The sequence below is a fragment of the Hippocampus comes genome, unplaced genomic scaffold, assembly GCF_001891065.2.
Source record: "Hippocampus comes isolate QL1 unplaced genomic scaffold, H_comes_QL1_v1.1 scaffold177, whole genome shotgun sequence".
Lineage (NCBI taxonomy): Eukaryota > Metazoa > Chordata > Actinopteri > Syngnathiformes > Syngnathidae > Hippocampus > Hippocampus comes.
In genome coordinates this window covers 1830365-1852072 of record NW_017806158.1, presented here as the reverse complement: position 1 = coordinate 1852072, position 21708 = coordinate 1830365, and the positions used below count along the sequence as shown (strand labels likewise).

Here is a 21708-nt window from a genome sequence, read left to right as displayed (position 1 = left end):
GTGGGTTAAAGCAGCATTTGTTGGAAGGCCATCAGATTTAAAGTTGAAAGTACTCACCATGAACTTGAATGTCGAATGCAGGGAGATTACTGCTTGTGCTTTGGATGTGAATACCTCTCCACAAGTCACATTTTGGTAGCTTTCTTTAGTGGTGCCACTCTTTAGACGTTGATAGAGGCCATTGCTGATCTCACACTGAATCTCTTTTCAAATGTGAGACATTCGAGCATCATTTGCAATAAGCAAACAATTCTTAACCGTAACTAGAGCTGTGTTCATACTCGAGAGGAGACACGTAAATTTAATCTCTAAAACTAACCGGCAAACTGGCATTCTTGTCGGGGGGGGGGGGGGGGCGAGCGGATGAGCAGAATCTGACTAAGGCTGTAGTTTTATTACATAGTTAACTGATATAATAAGCACAGTCGATGAGCGCTCTATTCTGCCATTTCATCTCTGCTTGAACCGGTTGCCAACTAAACATTCAAACCCATCAGGAGAGTTCAAGCATGATAAAAAGCATACTTGTGAGCTACACACACATCATCCACAAAACGATCTGCTGACAGGAAAAAAAAAAAAAAACAAACAGGATTTATTTTGCCCATTTGTTTCAATTTATTGTCAGGAATATGAACTTGCACACTACAAAGAACGACCCAAAGGATCAAAAGGGGCAGTGCTATATTTGAAATAAAATAAAAGGATGGGCTTTGTTGTTCTGAGGTTTTATAAGGAATGCAACAAAAGTGCAAATGACATAAGACATAACGTGGTGGGAAAACTTTCGGATGGACCCTGTCTGTCTTTGCTTCTGTAAATTGTCCAGGCAGGACAGACGAGTGAAACAACCTCCAACATAAAAGCCAGAAGGCGTATGTGTAAGCCTTCCGCCCACCCAACATGGATGCAACAGTCCATTTTCACATGGGAACAATAAATGCTGCAATATTATCTTCCAAGCATGATTCGACCTGTTTTTGCAGCCCTCTGCCTCGTGCTAAAAAATAAAAAAAAATAAATATGTCAATAAATACATACATTAATATTAGATTCACAAAACGTGCATGGAAAGTTTTGCAGTAAGTTTTTCCTGTCATCTACTCAGAAAATCATTGCAACCGACAATATTAAATATTACACTTGATACATAGTTTGGTCAAAGTAGAAGTCAACACAAAAATGTTCTTCACAATATGTTCTCTGTAGCCCTATTAGTCTAAACACAGCGTTCTGATTAATATTGCGTTTGTGGAACATGAGGTAAGCAGTAAAATCCACCTGTTTTTGCCCATCTCAGGGGGCGGCCATTTTGCCAGTTGCTGTCGACTGAAAATGACATCACATTTGCAAATGGCTCATCTTCATTAAAAAAAAAAAAAAAAAACACACAGCTGAACCGTGATTGGTCATTACCTGCGCCCAGAGCAACTCTGATGTCATTTTCAGTCGACAGAAAGTGACAAAATGGCCGCCCCCTGAAATGGCTAAAAACGAATAAATTGTGCTACTTAACTCATACACCAAAAAAAACAAACAATTTGTGTTTAGACTAGTAGAGTCGCTTTCAACATCTCCCTGTAAAGAAAATTTTGGGGTTGTCTTTGGTACGTGTGTACCCCGCTTTAACCTGACACACAGAGTCTGTTACCCATAAATGAAGGATAAGCAGACTCAACATACGTATCACAGTAAATTAGATAGGGCAGACTTAAGGTAATAAATAGTACATTTCATCTAATTTGCTTGTGGCTGGCTGGCATACCATTAGCGCAGCATCCCAAAGTTTAGTTCGAGCCACGTACCCCACGAAAAGGGACACTTGCTTTCCGATTGGCCGTGCTATGCTGTATCACCTCCACTCTTGCAACTTAATGGAGTATACAGTGCATAGTTTACAAAGCCAGAAGAGATCTATACAGACAAACACATACAATGTGACTTTCAAGCATTAAAAAAAAAACCATTATGTTCTCTGTTGTTCTGCTTTTCGTTGATCTTGCTGCTCTCAAGGACTGAACGTCATCGGGGAAGAGAGGTGAAATATATCGTGGCTTTTTCATTTCATGTGTGGTATATTCGGCAGCTCTCTTTTATGTACACACACACGCGCGCGCACGCACGCACGCACGCGCGCACGCACACGCGCACACACACACACACACACACACACACACACACACACACACACACACACACACATTTACTTATGATTTTGGTCACTTTGTGGAGGAAGTGAAAGAACGTGCCAACAAATAGCAAGGTTTGTTCAAGGGCTCGGCCAAATCGCATACAGTCATACCTCGGCTTTCGACCATAATCCGTTCCAGAAGGCTCTTCGAAAACCGATTTGTTCGAAAACCGAAACCACGCTCTTTTTCAAAAAAAATCTTTATTGAACACACCTGTTCACAATGGAACGCTACACGAGGAAGCGTCACTTCCTCGTCTACCCGAGGAAGCGTCATTTCCTCGTGTAAGGAAGGCGAGAGGAGTCAAGTGGTGCATTCAAGTGCGCTCAGTTTGTTCGAGAATCAAAATTCGGTCGTCATCCGAGGCATAAAAAACTCGAAATTTTTGGTCGAAAACCGATTTGGTTGAGAACAGAGACGTTCGAAAACCGAGGTTTGACTCTATTTGACAAGTGTGAATCCATTTTTGGGAATGTTTTACCCTCTCCAGAATTTTTATGGATTTGCCTTTAAACACCACAACAATGGACTTGAAGTTAAAAAGATTTTTTTTTTTTAAAACGAGAGCGAGAAGAAAAGGCAGAGTAGGTCCTCTACTAAGCTGCAGTAATTGTCGTTCCAACAAAGTCAGAGAGAATATACATCTCGGAGTATTGTTAAATGCGCTGCTTGTATGCGTTGCTGCTCCATGTGTGTTATAATTATTGCGACATCTGTTAATTTCCATGAGCCCCTCTATATGTCACATCCAGTCTTCATTTCCTCAAGGTGAAGTGATGATATACAAGATAATCTATTTCTTGAATGTAAAAACAGGTGTTAAAAAAAATGCTTTAAAAAGGTAGTTTTTTTTTTTTTTTTTTTTAATTTAAATGTGTTCAAAGCGTCTAGGAGGGGTACGACATATTTGTATAGGGCCTTTGTAGCACAGATTGCCGCGGGTGGGTCATCGGCTTTCACAAGTACACAGTCGGTATTTCTGAAATAATAAATGCGTTATTTCATGAAACCTCTTAAATGAATGCTGAGCTTCAATTACAGGCTATCGGTTTCATTCCAAAACCATTGTGGTGTTGTGTAAAGACAAATCCTACTGACTGTCATCGGCCAAATACTTACCAATTACAGAGTGCCGTTTTATCACATTATCTAAACAGAGTACAGAATAGTCTTTCGGGTAAACGGGTATTTGGAACCTGGAGTGGAAAACTTGACAAACCCAATTGCATCTTCCTGCCCCCGGTTGCGGGTTCCCCTCAGAAGCCGGGACTGTCATAGCTGCTGTGGCTGGAGTAACTGCGGTGACTGCGAGAGCGACTTCGACTCCAGCTGCGACTGCGAGTCCAGCTGCGGCTGCGGCTTCGACTCCTGCTCCTGCTGCGGCTCCTGCTGCGACTGCGACTGTAGCTGCTGTAGCTGCGGCTGCGACTGCGGCTGGAGCGCGAGGGGCTGCTGTCGTAGCTCGACGACGACGGACTCGGACGGTAGTACGGGATCGGACGTTTTCGAGCACTGGGAAATGGGGGGGGGGGGAAGAAGTGGATGTCAAAATCATCAAATCAAAAATCAGTTGTCTGATATTTGGTTGAGCAGATCATTGTTAGATGGTTGTGACCAGGACAGGAGCTAAAAGAGAGCAGCTATGAGGGTTAACCAAAAAATTAAAAAAAGCTGTGTGCACTCAAAGAAGAGAAGCATGTTGTTAGTTTCCTCATTAATAGCCACGCTGGAAGTGCTTCCGAAAGTAATTATCACCCAAAAGAACTTGTCAGTGAAGGCAAACACCAATAGACATCAACAGTCAAAAACAGTGTGGTTAGTACAGTGGTGAGTGGTGATATTCATTCCATGAAATCAGTTATTTATATTCCCAACAGTCTCCTCATTGTGTTGTGGTTTCTCTTGGCTACACCGCTTCCAGTTTGTGCGATGTTAGATTTTTTTTTTTTTTGCCTCATTGGATTTCTCAAATTAATCTGCCGAGAATCAGCAGTGCTTCGATTATTGGATATATTTTACTCAACGGCGCCACAGACGGCCCAGGCTTTTTCCGCAGTAACTTTTTGCATCCTTAACACTGATTTGCTTTCATGCATCGATGGAGCTCCCCAATAAAAGACAATTTGATACGCATCTTAACATATTTCAAAGTTGAACCATTAGATTCGGTTTCCAATTCAATTTTGTTTTTGGTTTTTGCAGCAATGGGTCCAATTCTTTTTATCCATCCATCCATTTTCCGATCCGCTATATCCTCACAAGGGTCACGGGGGGTGCTGGAGCCTATCCCAGCCGTCTACAGGAAGTAGGCGGGTGACACCCTGAACCGGTTGCCAGCCAATCGCAGGGCACACACAGACTAACAACCATCCGCGCTCACACTCACACTTAGGGACAATTTTGAGTGTTCAATCAGCCTGCCATGCGTGTTTTTGGAATGTAGGAGGAAAACGGAGGACCCGGACAAAACCCACGCAGGCAGGCAAACTCCACACAGGAAGGCCGACGCCGGGATTGAACCCACGATCTCTGCACTGTGAGGTCGATGCACTAACCACTGGATCACCGGGCCGCCGATTGTTTTTAAAAAATCAGATTTCAAATTCACCTTGCTTCGTAACGTGAGCATTCTCCTTCAGATTGATTAGAAAGAAAACTACTCCAGCAAATTTTGACTCGCAAAACATACTCCGCTATGGCTGTGCACACGTTCATGTTTATGTTACAATCAGCATTTCTGTTATGAGATCAATATTCCTTCTCACCTGCTTCAGACAATTTTAGATGACACATTTGTGTGCGGTTGTTAAGCATTTTTGTGTTGATGGCTTCCTTCATGATGACGTGATAGTGGTGGTAGAAAGATGTGGATTAAGTTACTTAAGTCCCCACCGAAGGCCAAACGAACAGCCCGCCACTTGGTTAGTACAACGCTATCAAGGTATTGCTGCTGTACCATAGTTGTAAATCAATTTTCTGTGTGTGTGTGTGTGTGTGTGTGTGTGTGTGTGTGTGTGTGTGTGTGTGTGTGTGTGTTGTTCCTTGAGCCAACGCGCCATGGCAACGCACAAGCAAGAGCAAGAAAGAACCTTGATAGCGTTTGTAAATTGTGTTATATTAGTGAGTGGGCAGAGTTTTAGAGTTGCTGTGAATTTCAGGAAAGGGGTGTGGAGGAGGAGAGAGAGATTAAAAAAAAAACAGGAGGAAGCCAGGTTTACTCTGGGGATGTTTTACTGCTCAGTCAAAGCTTCAGGACTCAGACTAGCTGGGTCCTACTGCGCGGCAACAGTTACCACGGCAACTGGCCCGCAGCTCAGGCGCATCTCCTTGTCTCAGCATCAGAACCTTTGAGGGCTGGAGTGAAAGACGAAAGCACATTTTACCTTTTTAACAATCATTTATTTCTGTCCACGTACGCCAAGGGGTGACAATTGATTTGACACTTGACACAAATTTCAGGTGGAAAAAAATGATAATTGCAGTATAGTCTGCTGGCCCTATTTTATGCATGCTCTTGTTGTAGTGAATGTATCTATTCTAAATAAAAGTGTATACTTACTTCGGTTGTACCGTTTAATATATTTACTTGAACAACCTTCCTATTGTGTCGCACCTTAAATGGACTATTTGACAGCTTGAAATTAATTTTTAAATAATTCGATTTGTGATGCTGGCCTTTTGATATTCAAGGAAACCAAATACAAATTTGATTTTGATGCCATCATGTTTATTATTTCACTGGAGATTAGACATGACACAAAAAGTTAGGGGTGAAATTTCACCACGAACCGAAAATACATTATAACCTTTACACTTGAACTTAATTTGACCAACCCTAACCTTTTGATTGCATGTCCAGCTGTTAATGTTTCTGCGCTTTTGGTACCACTTACAACCCTCGTACAAGTAGCCGAATGACAAAACTCACAACGCAAAAATTTTTGTGGCTCGTGAGGAGTGTAAAACAACACTAAAAGCAGTAAAAGCAGTTTTGCAGCTTGTGAACTCACATGCCCATCTCGCCATGGAACAGCTGAGAAGCCAATTGTCCCATTACTTTTGGTCCCTTAAAGAGAGGCATATATACATAGAGTACAGATGGAGATCTGCAGTACAGTGGATACACCAGGGTGGTTGAAAGCGGAAGAAAACACACAAAACAAGACCCGATTCATCCATTTTCTATACCGTTTATCCTGTTCGGGGTTTCTTGGAGCTGGTACCACATCCCAGCCTGTCTCTGGCTGAAAGGCAAACTACACTCGCGACTGTTCACCAGTCAGTCAGGAAATTGTACCACCCACTGCATCATCGGTAACTGATTAAGACTTGCAACAGTCAAATATTGGCTGAATGTCAACACACGACCAGAAGTCTTGTGTTACCTGGTAATCCTGCGAGCCTCCATGAAACTGGGTGAATCTCTCCTCCGTTTGCGAATGGGCGAGTAACTGCGAGAGCGGCGGCGGGCCCGGCTGTCTGTGTCGCTGTCGCAGCGGTTTGGGCTGTCCCTGTCTCTGCGTAACACGCAAAGCCCGGTAAACGCGCACAAGAGGTGACAAAAAAGGGAATCAAGGTGAGAGCGGGCGTGTGATCACCTTGAGGCGTTCTGTCTGTTGTGAGGGGACTTGGTCGTGCTGAGGCCACGGTCCCTGTGGGCACACGATGAGCGTTCGCTGCTCCAGGAGCTGCTGCGATGCCTGTTCTGTTTGCTCCGCGACACCTCTTTCTTTCTGCTTGACGTGTGAGAGTGTCGGCCTGACGAGGCTGATGGGCTGCGATTGTGGGCCTGACCTCGACCGGAGCGGTGGTGACGCTTGGAGGAATGGCTGCTTTTTGTCCTGGGAAAGGAAAACAAAGCTTTGTACAGTAGTCCTTTTAAAGTCTGTTATCTGTTAGTTCCAGAATTGACTGCAATTCTCCACAGCGCTGTGCCGCTATTAACAGACGTACTCCATCACATATTCCCGGCTTGTGCTGCTCTCTCGTCAAAGATAAAGTGACGTGGTGGTAGACTAGAGCAGGCCGAAAAAGCATGTCAATGAGGTTGCCATGTTGGCAAGGGAGGGAGTCCCTTCAAATGTAATGGGGCACAGACGTTAGCATAGCAACTGCCGTCGGCGCACAGCTAGTTATATTGACTTTTTAATCTATGGCTCTTATTTTTATTGTTGTTTTTACTTGTAAATGCTATTTTTGGTACAATACACAGTGGTGGTGGGGGGGGGGTCGGTGTAGCCATGGTATCTAATCCCAACAGAGGTTAAAAAAAAGCGCTAACACGGTGACTCATGAATGACACCAGATGCATGCCATTATATTTCCCCCCAAGCACCAACAAGGTCACTCAAATTGGCTCCTGTCATTCCCTTTAAATGTGACGCACTAGATGCACACTGACAGTTTCAACATGGTTGAGCACAAACGTTTTTGTTTTTGTTTTTTTTTAACATGGATGAAACCGCAAAACATCTGTGCCGATTTTTATCACGTGTGGATAAAAATGGATGATCAGATGCTGACAATTAGTGTGGACACGCCAAGATGTACTGTTTATACCGTATGGGCCTGAATATAAGACAGTGTTTTTTGCATTGAAATAAGACTGAAAACGTGGGGGTCGTCTTTTATTCGGGGTCTAAAAATTATACCCATTCACGACGCTAGATGGCGCCAGATATCATTGAAGCGAATGCTGAACTTGACTCCCCAGGCCAAAGTGAACCACTGCCATGAAGAATAAAAATTAAAAATAGCGGTAGCACGAAGAAGAAAAATAAAAAATAGCGGTAAGAAGGAAAACAGAAGAAAATAATAGAAGAGACAACAGAAAACGGAGAAACATAGTGACAATCTGAAGAAAAGTGGGCAGCTGAGGAGAAGTTATGATGTAATTTACATTTCAAAAACCAGAAGCCATTCATTTACGAATGTGATTGCACTTTAGATTTGAATGAGGCAAAATAACATGCTTTTTCTCTCAAATATATTGTTATAATCATTTGTTTTAGATGCACTGTAATTATTTTCTGTATAAAAATTAATTTGGTGTTCAAAAAGTCTTTTTTCAAATTTGAGTCTTGAAAAAGAGGGGGTCGTCTTATAATCAGGGCCGTCTTATATTCGGGCCAATTCGGTATTATGTGTGGAAGTGACTGCCATTTCCATTCCGTGTGTAGTGCAGAAGGACGCTTTTATGTAGGTGAAGGGGCATAGAAATTTCAGAAATTTATGATGATGTGATTGTAATCTGTCGTGAAACCTGCCTCTCACGCCAAGTCAGTTGGGACAGCTTCCAGCTGCAGTGACTTTGAAGCAGGGCGGCAAGGAGACAAAACAGATGGACGGATGGGGTCCAACAGGATATTAAAAACATTCTTCTTACTTTCTCTGATGGCGGCTGCTCCTTCCTCTGTGAGCGTGGTTGTTGTGGGAACGTGCCGAGTCGCTGCTGTGAGCAGGAGAGTGGCAGCCCTTATTCCGTCCTCGCTGACTCGCTCTCCTCCCTGATGTGTTCCCGCTGTCCACACTTCCAGCTTCACCCGCGGTGCAGGTCGGCACTGCTTGGTTCCTGCTGGGGGCGCTATAGAGCTTTTGTTCTTTCAGCAAAGTGGACTGGATGATCTTGGAGCCGGGAGCCGGTATCCGCGGCTTCTGTAAAGAAATGATAACCAACAAAGACAAAAACCAAAAAAAAAAAAAAAAAAAAAAAAAGGAGGAAAAAGGACAAAGGAGGATTAGAATTTTTTTTTTACGTTTTTATGTTACTGAGTGCTACGGTGTACCAAACGAAGGTAACATCAGAAAGAAAAAGATCTAAGTTTTGTCCATATGGCTTACAGATAGATCGTCCTCTATGGTGCAGCGCATGCAATACTTGGCATGCAAAATCATAATGAGGTGAAGAAATCATAACCGCAAAAACAAACTAGAAGAAGGTAGAGAGGGAGAAAGGCCCCCCAAAAAGTGAAACAAATAATAGAGCAGAGGAAGAAAGAGCTACAGATAGTGTAGAGAGAGAAAAAAGAGGACTTTTTGAAAAAAAAAAATATTTTAAAGTCATGATGTCAAAGAAATGAAAGTAAAAAGTAAGAGAAGACAACTGGACGGAACATCACAGAAATGGAGGGAACAAAATAAAGATCACAATTATTCAATCAGTCGAATCAGAAACAATAATCAGCTACTCAATTTTCTCTTTCTGGATTTTTTTTTTCCCCCTGAAGACAAGTGCTGACATGTGAACAGCGACCCATTTTCGTTTCTTTTTTATTCTTGTTTAACTCCCTTCTGGTTAGCATCCACTTACCAATAAAGTGGTATTCCCTCCTTTAGTAGGTAAGGTATGAAGAAAAGGGAAAAGTGGGGCAACATAAGTGCATCATTAGATTTCAGAAAATGCAAGAGAAAAAGACACAAAACCCTTCCCTGTCAGTGACTCATGAGACAGTGCATGGAAATCAATGGGAAAAAAAAGTCAGAGCAAAGAGGACCATGACGGCATGTGGGGTCCGTCGCACCTGGCGTATTTCCTCAGCACTAACCACCTCCAGGAACATCAGGTTTGACCCTTTTCCTTCCCGAGTAATTCACTCATTCACCCGGACGCCACTTTGAGCTTTTCAATTCTGTGGGCTTTTTTAATGTAACTTACTCAAAGTATAAAAGTTTGTTTTGTCTTCAGGGAGCTTCCGTGAGCCAACCAGTAAAAAGTATGTTGTGATTGAAATACCCTAGACCAGGGATGGGCAACTTCCCGGTAAATGATGGAGGGGGTCAACAATTTTTCATCTGTGCTACTTGGCGGCCATATAGGACCACCCAGTTCCGAATCAGATGTATAACATGAGTCTCCACTGCAAAAATGCAACCATGTATGGCATACGGCTCGACCAATAAGTTTGGGAGAAGCACTATGTGCACATTTCATCAGTAAGAATGTGATTTTAAGTGCTCCCTTATAACGTAGATCTCTGAGTGCTATTCAAAGATTTGTCTGCATCATTGTTTCAGAACCATCAACAATGAAATTAAAGCAAAGACCATCAAGACAAAGTTCACTGCGAAACTAGTCTTTGTCAGTCACAATTCACGATACGGAGATGATCTACCGTATTTTCCACACGATAAGGCACTTCAGAGTATAAGGCGCACTTTCGATGAATGACCTATATTAAAACTGTTTTCATATGAAGGGCGCTCCACATTATAAGGCGCACAGGAGGAAGCTAAAATAGTGGCTGTGGTTGCGTTATTAATCCACTAGATGGAGCTACGCTAAAGGGAATACAATACAATACAGCTTTATCTATACAGAGCTTTAACAACCGCTTCAGCTGTATCAAAGCGCTTCACAGAACATTTAAAAATACGACCTCCAAAAAAATCTGAATAGTGGTCCATTAATAAGGTGCAGCGGATTATAAGGCGCACTGTTGACTTTTGAGAAAATTGAATGCCATAGGTGCGCCTTATAGTGTGGAAAATATGGTAGTCTGAATGGCCGTTGCAAACAATGCAAGTCTTTCTTTGAAAGGCACTCATTACTCCATACGGGGGATCCTACTGTAAAAGAGAGACTGATGTTTTCAGAAAAAACTGAAGTCAGCAACATTGGCAACCTAAGATGGCTAACCGCTAGCTTTAGCCGCAAGGGGCCTATTGAGAGTGCATTCATATTTAAGTCTGTGGCTCTCTTGCATTAAAAAAAAATGCCATTCAAGGATGGCACAAAACAAGCAAAAATTATTAGGCCATCTCACACTGTAGGTTACGACAGTATATACTGTATATAAGTACAATTAAGACATGTCTGCCATCTGGTGGTGATTGGTGATATTATTAGCTAAACTGACAGTCGACTCCACCATATTCGCAGTTCGGCACCCAGGGATTGCATATTGATTTTCTTCCTCTTTATATATATATATATATTTTTTTTTTGAATTTTTCATGGTTTTTGTAGGGTCATCATTCATTGTGAAGACTTATTAGGGTTTGTTAAAAAAAAAAAAAAAAAAAAAGTCTAAAACATTCCCCAACCCCAAAACATGTTTTTTTTTTTTTGAAAATTAATGAAAGGGGTCACTCAGATGGTGGTTGCAGGCTGCATGCGGCCCGCTCGCCACCAGTTGCCCATCCCTGCCCATGACTATATTTTGGTATTGCAAATATTTCATACGATTTTAGATATTTACTGTGTCTTAATACATGAATCTGAGGTCATTGAAAGTATATATGTCTCCTGAAACAACAAATGTGATGAGTATTCATGGATAAATGACTTAAAATACTTGAAGGTCCACACTTTCCAGGGCCATCTCTGTCTTAAAGGCCAAAGAAAAATCTCAAGACCAAAGCAAACAATCGTACGATTATCAAGTGTACAGTATATCGATTCACAGGACACTAATGGGGACACGTGCGCTTATGAGATCCAACACAAGAGCTCCATCAAACACATTGGTCATACAAACAAAATAAGAATGGCACCGAGTAGAATGCATGTCCGCCGGGATGGCAAAACCCAGAATGTCAAATGAAATTGACTTTATTACCAGTATCTGCATTGTGACAGTCATAAAAATCTCAATCAACAAAGACATATTTGTAGCAACCGCCTGTACATATACAGAGGGCGACGGAGTTCTATTCATACAACAACCCCCTACCCCAGATTTGGATGGAAGTTGAACACGCTAACGTAGTAGTAAAGTTACAATTGCAGTACATTTTGGATGAAAAAAAAACCCATTGTGACCAAACAGTAAAATAAAAAACAGAAAGTATGGTGGTAACTGAGCATGCCTTTTCGGGACATGTTCCTTGTACAGTAGGTGTCAAATTGTGTTGATTCCAATTGGCCACATGACCAGTAGGTGGCACTGTGTCTCAATTCAGAGACGGAGACTAACACATACCAAAGACAGACACCAGGACCACGTTAGTAGAGGGAATGTTCTGATCCAAGGCAATTGAGTCATGGACGTTAGCTTAGCTCAAAAGTAGCATGTCATATGTAGTGTTTCATAGCTATGGAGGCAGCTTGTATAAGCATCTACCAAGCTTGCTATTTTTGGTGCATTGTATAGTGGTTTTGTCATCGCAGCTCGGGCGAACAGCTGAAACCCATTATCCCCCCCCATTATTAATGGTTCTGTCTTGAAAAAAAATAATTGAGTTTTGGCTCACACCACAAAGTTTAATGGAAAACGGTAGTATTGTTTTTACGTAACACAGCGATAGCCTGATTTACAAGTACCCCCGATGAACACGTTTTTCAAGTGAAGAGCTGTCGCTTGATGGTTTCTTTCTTTTTCTCTTTTTTTTTTGCTTTGAATTAATCAAATTCAAATGTCAAGGTACCAATGTACTAATTCATTAACAAAAGACAATCAAAACATAAACCGCATACTTGGTGGATGTAATAAAGCTCAATTGTTGTTGCCACTTTTACCCACTCTCTGACAATACCAATCAAACGTGAGCATTATTGTCTTGAGTGAAGACGTGTTTTTTTTTGTTTTTGTTTTTTTTTAATATACAGCCCTTGTATTGGATCTCATTCGATTGTGCAAGGGGAGATGATAATGTGGCTGGTCAGTGGAGCTCTGAAGTGTTTCACAACCTGAGATGCTTTAAATGTGATCCTTCCGGTAAATAGATCCTCTGACCTCCAGACAGAAAACAGCTGAGTAATATGCTGTCATCAGAAAACTCGCACTCAATAGTGACAACTATTGTGGGGGAGAAATAAAAAAATCGCGGAAATCACAAGATGTTCGATTCACCTACAGACAACAAATGTATTCTACTCAAACGGAAAAAAACCCAAATGTTGACAGAGAAAATGGACCAGGGAGATCCACCGAAATACCTGGCTTTGAGAATGAATTTGAGGCGCAAAAAGAAAAAGCAGCGCTCTCAGTATGTAAGAAATCTTCAAGGGTGAAATCATCATCGATAAAGTTTATTTTTTATTTTTTTAAAGACCACTTGTAAAACAACAGAGAGAGAGAGAGAGAGAGAAAAAGAGAGAAACATATCACTCAGGCTAGGGTGCTTGTCACATTCTCATCTGCATAAAGATCACGTGCGTAGGGCAAAGCGTTACCTACCTTCCGTTTCAATCAGTGACACGGATGCAATATCAACAAAACAAGGAAACAAAGAAAAAAAGATAGGAGAAGGGAATGTTCTCCGCAGCGATATGGGAAAAAGACAATGACCTCTTTTAGTATCAAAGCTACATTTTCGTCCAGAGACTAACGAGAAATAATCAAACCCCATAAAATCTAAACAAAATGGAAAAAAAAAATCCAGATGGAAAATTAGGATGATTCTAGAAACGACATGATTTGCTTTGTCTTTTTCGCTTTGTACAAATGCAGCCATATTTGTATCCAAACAGGGAGGGGGCAGAAGATAGAGGCGAGTGGATATTCAGTCGTTTATTATTAAAGTAGTGGAAGGGGGGGGGGGGGGTAAGGTGTGCATGCAGAGCTGGCAGATGTGGAAGATATGCGGGAAGGGGAAAAAAAATGCAACAACAACAAGAGTCAGCTGTGAGTCACACGACACAGATGGTTGGACAAGAGGGAGGAAAAGTGTCACCGCTAAGATGAGCTAGCGAGAGTTGGTACATTTGAAAGGGACCCTAGTCATAGTTTGGCCCGGGCCTTCGTTACATTTGACTCCATCTTTGACTACCACTACTCCTACGAATATTACTACGACTACTTCTACAACTATTTAATACTACCACCACTAACAGTACGACTGCTATTTTGATGTCAGCGCCTCTTTTTGGTAAAGTGTGTTTATTTTTTGAAGACTGAAACCGTAAACGGCACATATAAAGCTGTGTCTGGAATCACCCCCTATCCATTACTTCCTTCCAATGTGCTATTTTGCAGTGCTCTTCAAATGTGTAGTGAGTAGAGGTTATTCCCTATGTATCCCACAATGCATCTTGAAAATAGAAAACAGCCGGCAGATACTAGAAGAGTACTACATTCGAGACAGAAAATAGCTAATAAAGAGCTGTGAAGCAAAAACATCTTGACTCAAAGTAATGCAACACATTAACACAGCCGGGCATAAAGTGCTTTGCTTGTAATAATTTCGGAGCTGTTAATTTTATGATTGACTCATATTAAAACAATATGTTATTAGAATGACCCATTTGTTCAACTTTTTTTGGACAGAAGGTTTATCACCGGTGAAACACTTTTTCAGTGACCCCCCCTCCCCCCCGCCACTCCCCCACGATATAAAAATCCCTATAAAGCATTTGTGATTAGGGAGTAGGGAATAAGTAAATGATTCCAAATGCAGCCTTAAAGTGAGCCTATGGTTTCAACTTGGGTGACAGAGAAACATGTTGAAAATGGCTCGGGTCCCTTTAAAATACAACGCCAATGTTAATAATAAAAGTATGTGATGACCCACATCATCCGTAGGGTCCGCTTCCTTTAGTTTACGCGGCAACCCCTGTTTGACGCTGTCTCACTCTCATCCTTGGATGCTTTCCCTTTGGTGTGCTGCTTTTCATCAGAGCTGGGAAAGTAACCATGACATGTACCCAGCTTGTATGCAAACACATTTAGTCATAGATGAAGCTTTTTATCGTTGTAAAAAAAAAAAAAAAAAAAAAGAATGAAATGAAATGAAAAAAAACATTCCTAAGCTATTCATTATTTCTACGCAAGAGGATTAGGATTCGACTTTAAAGTCAGAATTCTGAGAATAATGTCAGAATTCTGAGATAATAACGAGAATCTTGACAACCTTTTTATTTTTTCTTCACCGGCTCTTCTCCTCTTCCATAAATTTTAGTCTTGCATGAAATGTCATGGTTTTTTTGGAACATTCAGTGATCTAATAACGAGAATCTTGACAACCTTTTTATTTTTTCTTCTCCTCTCCTTATAAATTTTAGTCTTGCATGAAATGTCATGTTTTTTTGGAACATTCAGTGATCTAAAAAAAATGACAACACGAATCATTTTAAAACTTAAAACCATCGGTGTGACCTATAACCTGAACACACACATATGCCGTTATATTTTCATTTATTAATTGCCAACACTTATATGTTAATTTCCCCATTTTTGTCTAAGCACAGCCCCCCCACCCCCAAAAAAAAAGAAATCCCTAGGGAAAGCATCCAGTAGTGTTTTGAAATGAGACAGACCCAAATGTAAGTCAGGGGCCAAAAATATATATATATATGTATAAAAACTGAAACTGTCAAAATCAATCAATCAATCAATCACATTTGCGAAACCACACAGCTGCAGCACGGTAATTCAAAATTGATTTCATCCAGGAATGCTCACACAATAACCACCTTTTGTTGAAGGTTAACGACACCTAAATAATGGTTGCTAAGATGCTTGAAATATTCAAAGGCAAACGAATTATGCGCCTTTACGACATCGTAAAAGTACAAGATCGAACAAAGCTTGTTTGCCATTCGCCACCCTAAAGATCAGCATAGACAGCAGTCAACACAGAGAAGATACTGCCACCTGGAGGCAACATGCACACTGACATGGAAAAAAAGTCTAATCGATTAACTCCTGCTGTAGTGCCCCTGCAGGAAAGGAGAATCTATGACTGAGCAGAGCTTAGTTTTGACAGAAAGACGACTGGATTGACAAGAAGAAACGATTCCACATACCCAGTTAAGCTACTTGGTCCAGCTCCAAAGCATTTGAGTGCTTTTTATATAAACAAGAGAGACATTGGGGAATGTAATAATTGTTAAACACCACGTAGATTGATTAAAGGAGTAAGAAAAAAAAAATGAATGGCAGTAGCAGACAGATCAGATGAGGCCTCAGAAGACACATGCAAGAATACAAAACAGGAGGCAGTAATGTGCTTTAAACGACTTCGGAAAGATTCGTTTCGATAATATAGCGATCATTCTAGTTTAGTTCTGGTTGCGTTTTTCCCCAAAATAAATGTTCTTGTCCTAAGGAGGGCTTGGTAGACAAGTTAAAGACGAAATTGAGTGACCTATTTTCTAGCAACGTAAGAGGGAGCTACACATGAACTACAGGCACGTGTAAACTTGGGCTGAAACACTTCGTTTTTCAAAAATCGAAATAACGATTACAGACAAAGCAATCACGTGATTATCAAAGCTCCGTTTTTTTTTGTTTTTTTTTTGTTTTTTTTTTGTAGTGCTCCTGACTGACCCTGAGTCTGTTCTATCAACTTTCTCACAAAAAACGCCGTCTCCCTCCTCTCCTGCCAAGCTCACGAATCAGAAGCAGCAGGCTACGAGTGACAGGTCATGCAAACCAATCAGCTCCAAGCTGCTCTTCGCAAACTGGGGGTGGGCAAGCTACCTTGCGCGGCATCGTGACTACGGACGTGATTGAGGCACGTTTATGGACGCAAGCCATGGTCTGTCTTTGCTATCACCAAACACCGGAAAAACGTGCTTCGGTGTATAGTACTCGTTTCACAGAAGTCTGGCTAGAACAACTTAAAGCAGAGAGCAACCAGCTTTGAAAAGCAAATTAGTGGATAAATTGTGTTGATAGAGAAAATAGTATAGCAAAGAACACATGACCCCCCTGCCCCCCAAGAAAATTAATCGAGTCAAGCAGGACAAGATTTAAAATATAAAATTGTTCTAATATTAGCAATAGATTTGCATTTCTTTGCTCTATTTTAAACCCCAAAGTATAAGAAGCAGAGAGACAAATGTTCTGATTATTTCTTCGACAAGGAAATAATTATGTTTCACATTTAAAGAACAATACTGCCGTTATAATTTGTATGCTTACGTTTATACGACGCTAGCTACAGTTAGAGTCAAGAGATTCAGTTTGTGTCCTGATATGAATTTTTGGTCATACCGATCAGCCCTCAGTCTCTTATTTGGGGAGTGAGGGAAGTGAACCGAATTAACATCGGACCGTCCCAGTTGCAAAACTCCAAATTGACACACAGGAGATCTACTATTGATCTTTTCTATTTAGCCACACATGAACTATTTATCATTTTTGTGTGTGGATTATTAGTATTATCATTATAGTTTCAGCATATTTTCTCCAATTTTGTTTTCCACGTACTACATTTTGTACACAATTCCCCCCCAAAATTATATTTTGATCAGGCTCTAAACGGCATGCATATTATGCCACTTAATTGCTTTGGGAAGCTGCAGGGGTTGAAAAAAATGCAATTTGCTCAGGGCAGGGATAAGAGCAGCTACAGCTTTCTGGGTTTTTCAGTTCATGGAGTGATTACATAAATAGCTTTCGATATCATGTGCCTGATTGGGGTCGCCATCATTTTCCATTTTGCTTTGAAAAGTTCTGTAACACCTATTTGTGTTATTTACACACATCCTTGGTATATCCTTGATATCTGTGCGCAGTGTTTGCAGTCAGTCATACCTGCCATGAACTCGCTAAACTTTTTACCCCCCCTTATTATATTCATATGCCTCAGTGAGCAACCACCTGAAAGGTACCACAGGTTATTTTGCTCATTATTTTGGCATCATAATATTCTTAGATGGCTCAATTTTGCATGTGAGGAACATATGCAAATTTTTTACTCAGGGGATCTATCCGGAACGAACACACACACACGCGCACAAACGCACGCACGCACACACACACACACACTCTCTGAAGGAACCTTCGTCTGTGGTGCCACCAAACAAGAACAATGAACAAGATGCCAGAGGATTCAAAAGAAAGCCAGATACAAAGCAGCGGGTCTTCTACACATCACATATCAGGACAATCAGAGCGCATATGCCCTGTAACCTATGAATTACTGATGAAAAGCATAAAGAAAATGTTTACGTTAGAAACGGTGGGCAGGTTGGGGAAGTGGGGAGGATTAAGGGGGTAGAATAGAGGAGATTACATACATCTTGCACCTTATCACCATCTGTGTGGTTGAGTCTGCCGGCTTTGTGGCAGTTGTGACTGCGCTTGGGGTGGTCTCCATTATGGCAAGCGGTGGGACTGTCGGGGCCGGGGGATAGTGAAGCACTTGCTGCCTTCTTTCCACCTCTCTTGTGCTTGGAGTTCAGTCTGGAAAAGAAGAGCCAATAAATGACAGATTTTTTTGGTCCACGGTAAAATACAAATTGTCACCATCCATCTATCCATTTTCAACAGCACTTATGCTGAAGAGGGTCGCGGAAGTTGCTGGAGCCTATCCCAGCTGACTTTGGACATAAGGCGGAAAAAAAACCCTGAACTGGTCGTCAGTCAGTCAGTCAGTGGGAACATATAGACACGAACAACCATACACACCGTCACTGAGTGGAAAGCGATCCCACGCACATAGGTCAGGCGAGTGTACCACTACACCATCAGCGACTTCTTAAGTAAATGCCAACGGGATCAGCCCCTGACAAGAACAGTGGTTTGCAGCCCGATGGTTGAAAAGAGAGTGACCCCCAAATCAAAAACATTCGCAAATTTGGCTTGAACATTTTAGATCATGTGTGGTAAACGTTCTTTGTTTCAACAAGTTGTTGCTACATTGGATTTCATAAGGCAGTGTATGAATAAAAGTTGTTTTTTTTTTTTTTTTTTTTGCATTTACCATGTACAACATTGAATGCATGCACATAGATGACAATAATAATTAACTTCACCAAGCTAGCAAATTTGATGGCCAACGAGTCAACGTGTTGACATTGGGGGCACTCCTCGACTTATTGGTCTCGCTTACGTGGTGGCATATATGATTTATTTTATTTTTTCCGAGATTAAATACCGCATGTCACTCATTTCTGTTCATCATATTTTACCTTATGTCCACATGATGGCCATAAACACACTTGATGTAATCCTACTCGCACACTGCACATTTTTCAGCCTGTATCAATGTGTCTGTCCCATACTGTTTTATGTTATCTTCTGCCATTTGAGTCAAATCATATTTCTAAATAAATGTAAATAATAGACTCCCCCGAAGGCCTTTAAACTATTACATACACAGTGATTTGGATTGAACACCAGGAAATTGCATTTGCGTTTAAATACATCTCATGGGGATCATGATAAGATATGCCAACATGTCCCATTTTTATTCTAAACCTCCCCAAAGAAAGGAAAATAAATGAATTCTAAGTGCTTGTGACACGCCAGGGTGATACCGCTGTGTGGGGAAAATCACACACGTGTGTCATTTGTGCAATGTACCTGCTGGGAGATTTGGAGGCGCTCCCAGCGGATGACAGAGAAGCGCTGCGGCTGCTGCAACAGCTGCCTTGACGCTGTACGCTCCTCCCGGGGGTCTCTGCGGGGGACCTAAACGAAAAGCCACAAACGGACAAACAGACACGCACAAAACAGGAAGGAATTTGTATGTATGAGTACACCACAGGGACACACACGCAAGTGTGCAAACTCGGTCATCCATCTGATTGTATATAAAGCGGGACAAGGCACAGAGGAATATTTTGAGCTTGAGCCAATGGATAGTAGAAAGCGGGGAAGAAAACCAATTGGTGTTTTATACTCTTAAGCATTCTATATAAAACTGAATCTGACAAAAGATTTAAAAAAAAAAACAATATAAATGTATGACGGACAACTTGCTCACAACTCAGCTGATTGTTTCACTGTTCCAGTCATCTATTGCTTTCTCAAATTAAATTCTGAAATCTGCAAAATGCACAGTATCTATATAATCATTGTAGTACGGTGGTATCAATCAAATAATTCTGACAGCTTGACATGGGAATAATAGAAGATGTTCCCAGGGGTTGATGGGTGACTCACCTCTTTTTCTGTTTATTCTTATCTTTGTGTTTGTCCTTTGGGCTGCTTGACCTGAGACAAAATTGAGAGACCGGTCAAGAACAATTTTATATTTAACAGGTCATCACTCCCTTTCCTGGACTATATATTGGATTCTAACCCGAACACCAAAGAAAATGTGTCATATGGCGGTGTGACGATCTTCGAGAACAGGGGTGGCGTAAGATGAAAGTTGACCAAAAAAATTGTATAACCAAAAACACGCTATTCGAGGATGAACTCTGTGTGCTGTACAAAATACACCAAGAGCAACTGACATCGCAGTTTAATTTGCAATTAAACTGTATCCAGTTTAACCTTGTAAAACCAATGACAGAGAAAATTAAGCATCGCGTGTCCTTCGTTGTTTCATTGCGCAATATTTTTCACTTGCCACTTGGTTTCCAGTTTCCTTCTCTTTCCCCACACACATACCTGTATCTCCTCTTTTTGGTGGAGCCTGATGCCGACCTACAAAAGTATAACAAGGCTATTATTAGACAGCTTCAGAAACTGAATTATTCATGTGTGTACTGCAGGAAAGATATTTTTAACCGGAGAATTGATTTGACATAATTCCACATTGCGATTTGTGATGGTGGCTGACCTTTTACAAGCAGAAAAATAACAGTGGAATTTCAAATAATTGCTGCAAATATTTGGACTAAAATTCACGACCGGCCCCATCTAACACGTGACTCAATGTCAGAATCCAAACACTGGCATGTCCTTACATGCAATTACTATGTGTGAAAAGAAAGGAAGCTCTTGTGAAGTCAGATGCAGCTTCCTGGTTCCTGCATGAGATACACTATATTGACTTTATTTATTGATCCAGGCGTTCAATGACAGTTCCCCCGCCGCGCACAGTCGTCCATATCACTTTAATGTCACCCTTGTCGCGGTTTCCATGGAAATTCGTGAAGGTCTGTGGGAGTTGTTCCTATTTTACGGAGGAGACCCACAGCGTCCCTACCGATTCACACACCTACAGCGTGCGCTGGCGTGGCAGCAGTAGAAAGGTGAAAAAGGGGTAATAAAACTCTCACGGGCTGATACAGTATATGAATTATTGCAGCAACCCATTTTTCCCCTTCGGAGGGAGCCACCTGTGTGCTTGTGGCGAGGGGGAGTCGTTCTGGGGAACTCATTGTTCTGTTATTGACAAAAATAGCCGCATAGGAAATGCATGACACTATTACATAAATCTCAGCTGTTTTGCCAAGATGTTTACAAGTACAAGTAGCCGTATGAATTTCATGGCCTCGTAAGAATCCAGTACTGCCCCCTCACTTTCCAACCGCATGTGCGACTTAAAAGCGGCGAATATCAACAAGGGAGGCCGTCTCTGGGGTGGAAGCCTTTCTGCTTTTCCTACATGCCTCGGCCATGCATTATTCAAGCAGCGACAACATGTGCACCGCAGAGCAGCTGTAGTGTGACACTCGGGTGACAGAAGAGAGGCAGAGAGGCGCGAGATAGAGGGGGTGTGGCTGAAAAGTGGGGGACAAGGGTCCTGTAGTGTTTGATAATTGAGAAGAGGGTCATTATTTCTTCTGGTATGCAAATCTGCTGCACACAAGGTGTTGTTCGGGCTGTACATTTGGACCCACTAGCGAAACTGGAAGACAACATTCGAGAATTTCTTTTAGTCCCCATGATAAACTATATTAACGAGTATATTGTGTGTACGAAAAAAAAAAAAGCATAGGTGGTTCCATTCT

At 41.5% G+C, this 21708-nt stretch overlaps 1 protein-coding gene across 6 annotated transcripts in view; it reads right to left on the bottom strand.

Annotated features, from left to right (window-relative positions):
* Positions 1–2912: 2912 nt before the first annotated feature.
* srrm3 (serine/arginine repetitive matrix 3) overlaps positions 2913–21708 on the bottom strand; it is a 54990-nt gene continuing 36194 nt past the window's right edge. Inside the window, exons 8-16 of one of the 6 annotated variants that reach the window (XR_002171114.1) lie at positions 20420–20455; positions 19967–20017; positions 19385–19492; positions 18097–18262; positions 8578–8846; positions 6791–7033; positions 6578–6709; positions 5411–6258; positions 3632–3704 (exon numbers count right to left, since the gene is read on the bottom strand). Coding sequence is in view for 5 of the 6 variants with exons in the window: in XM_019895184.1 (XP_019750743.1) it covers positions 3449–3704; positions 6578–6709; positions 6791–7033; positions 8578–8846; positions 18097–18262; positions 19385–19492; positions 19967–20017; positions 20420–20455 (1261 nt within the window). In the remaining variant the exon portion in view is untranslated. Of the gene's footprint in view, positions 3705–5234; positions 6259–6577; positions 6710–6790; positions 7034–8577; positions 8847–18096; positions 18263–19384; positions 19493–19966; positions 20018–20419; positions 20456–21708 lie in introns of those variants that run through there. The other 5 variants (XM_019895188.1, XM_019895186.1, XM_019895184.1 and 2 more) reach the window with 5 other exon arrangements.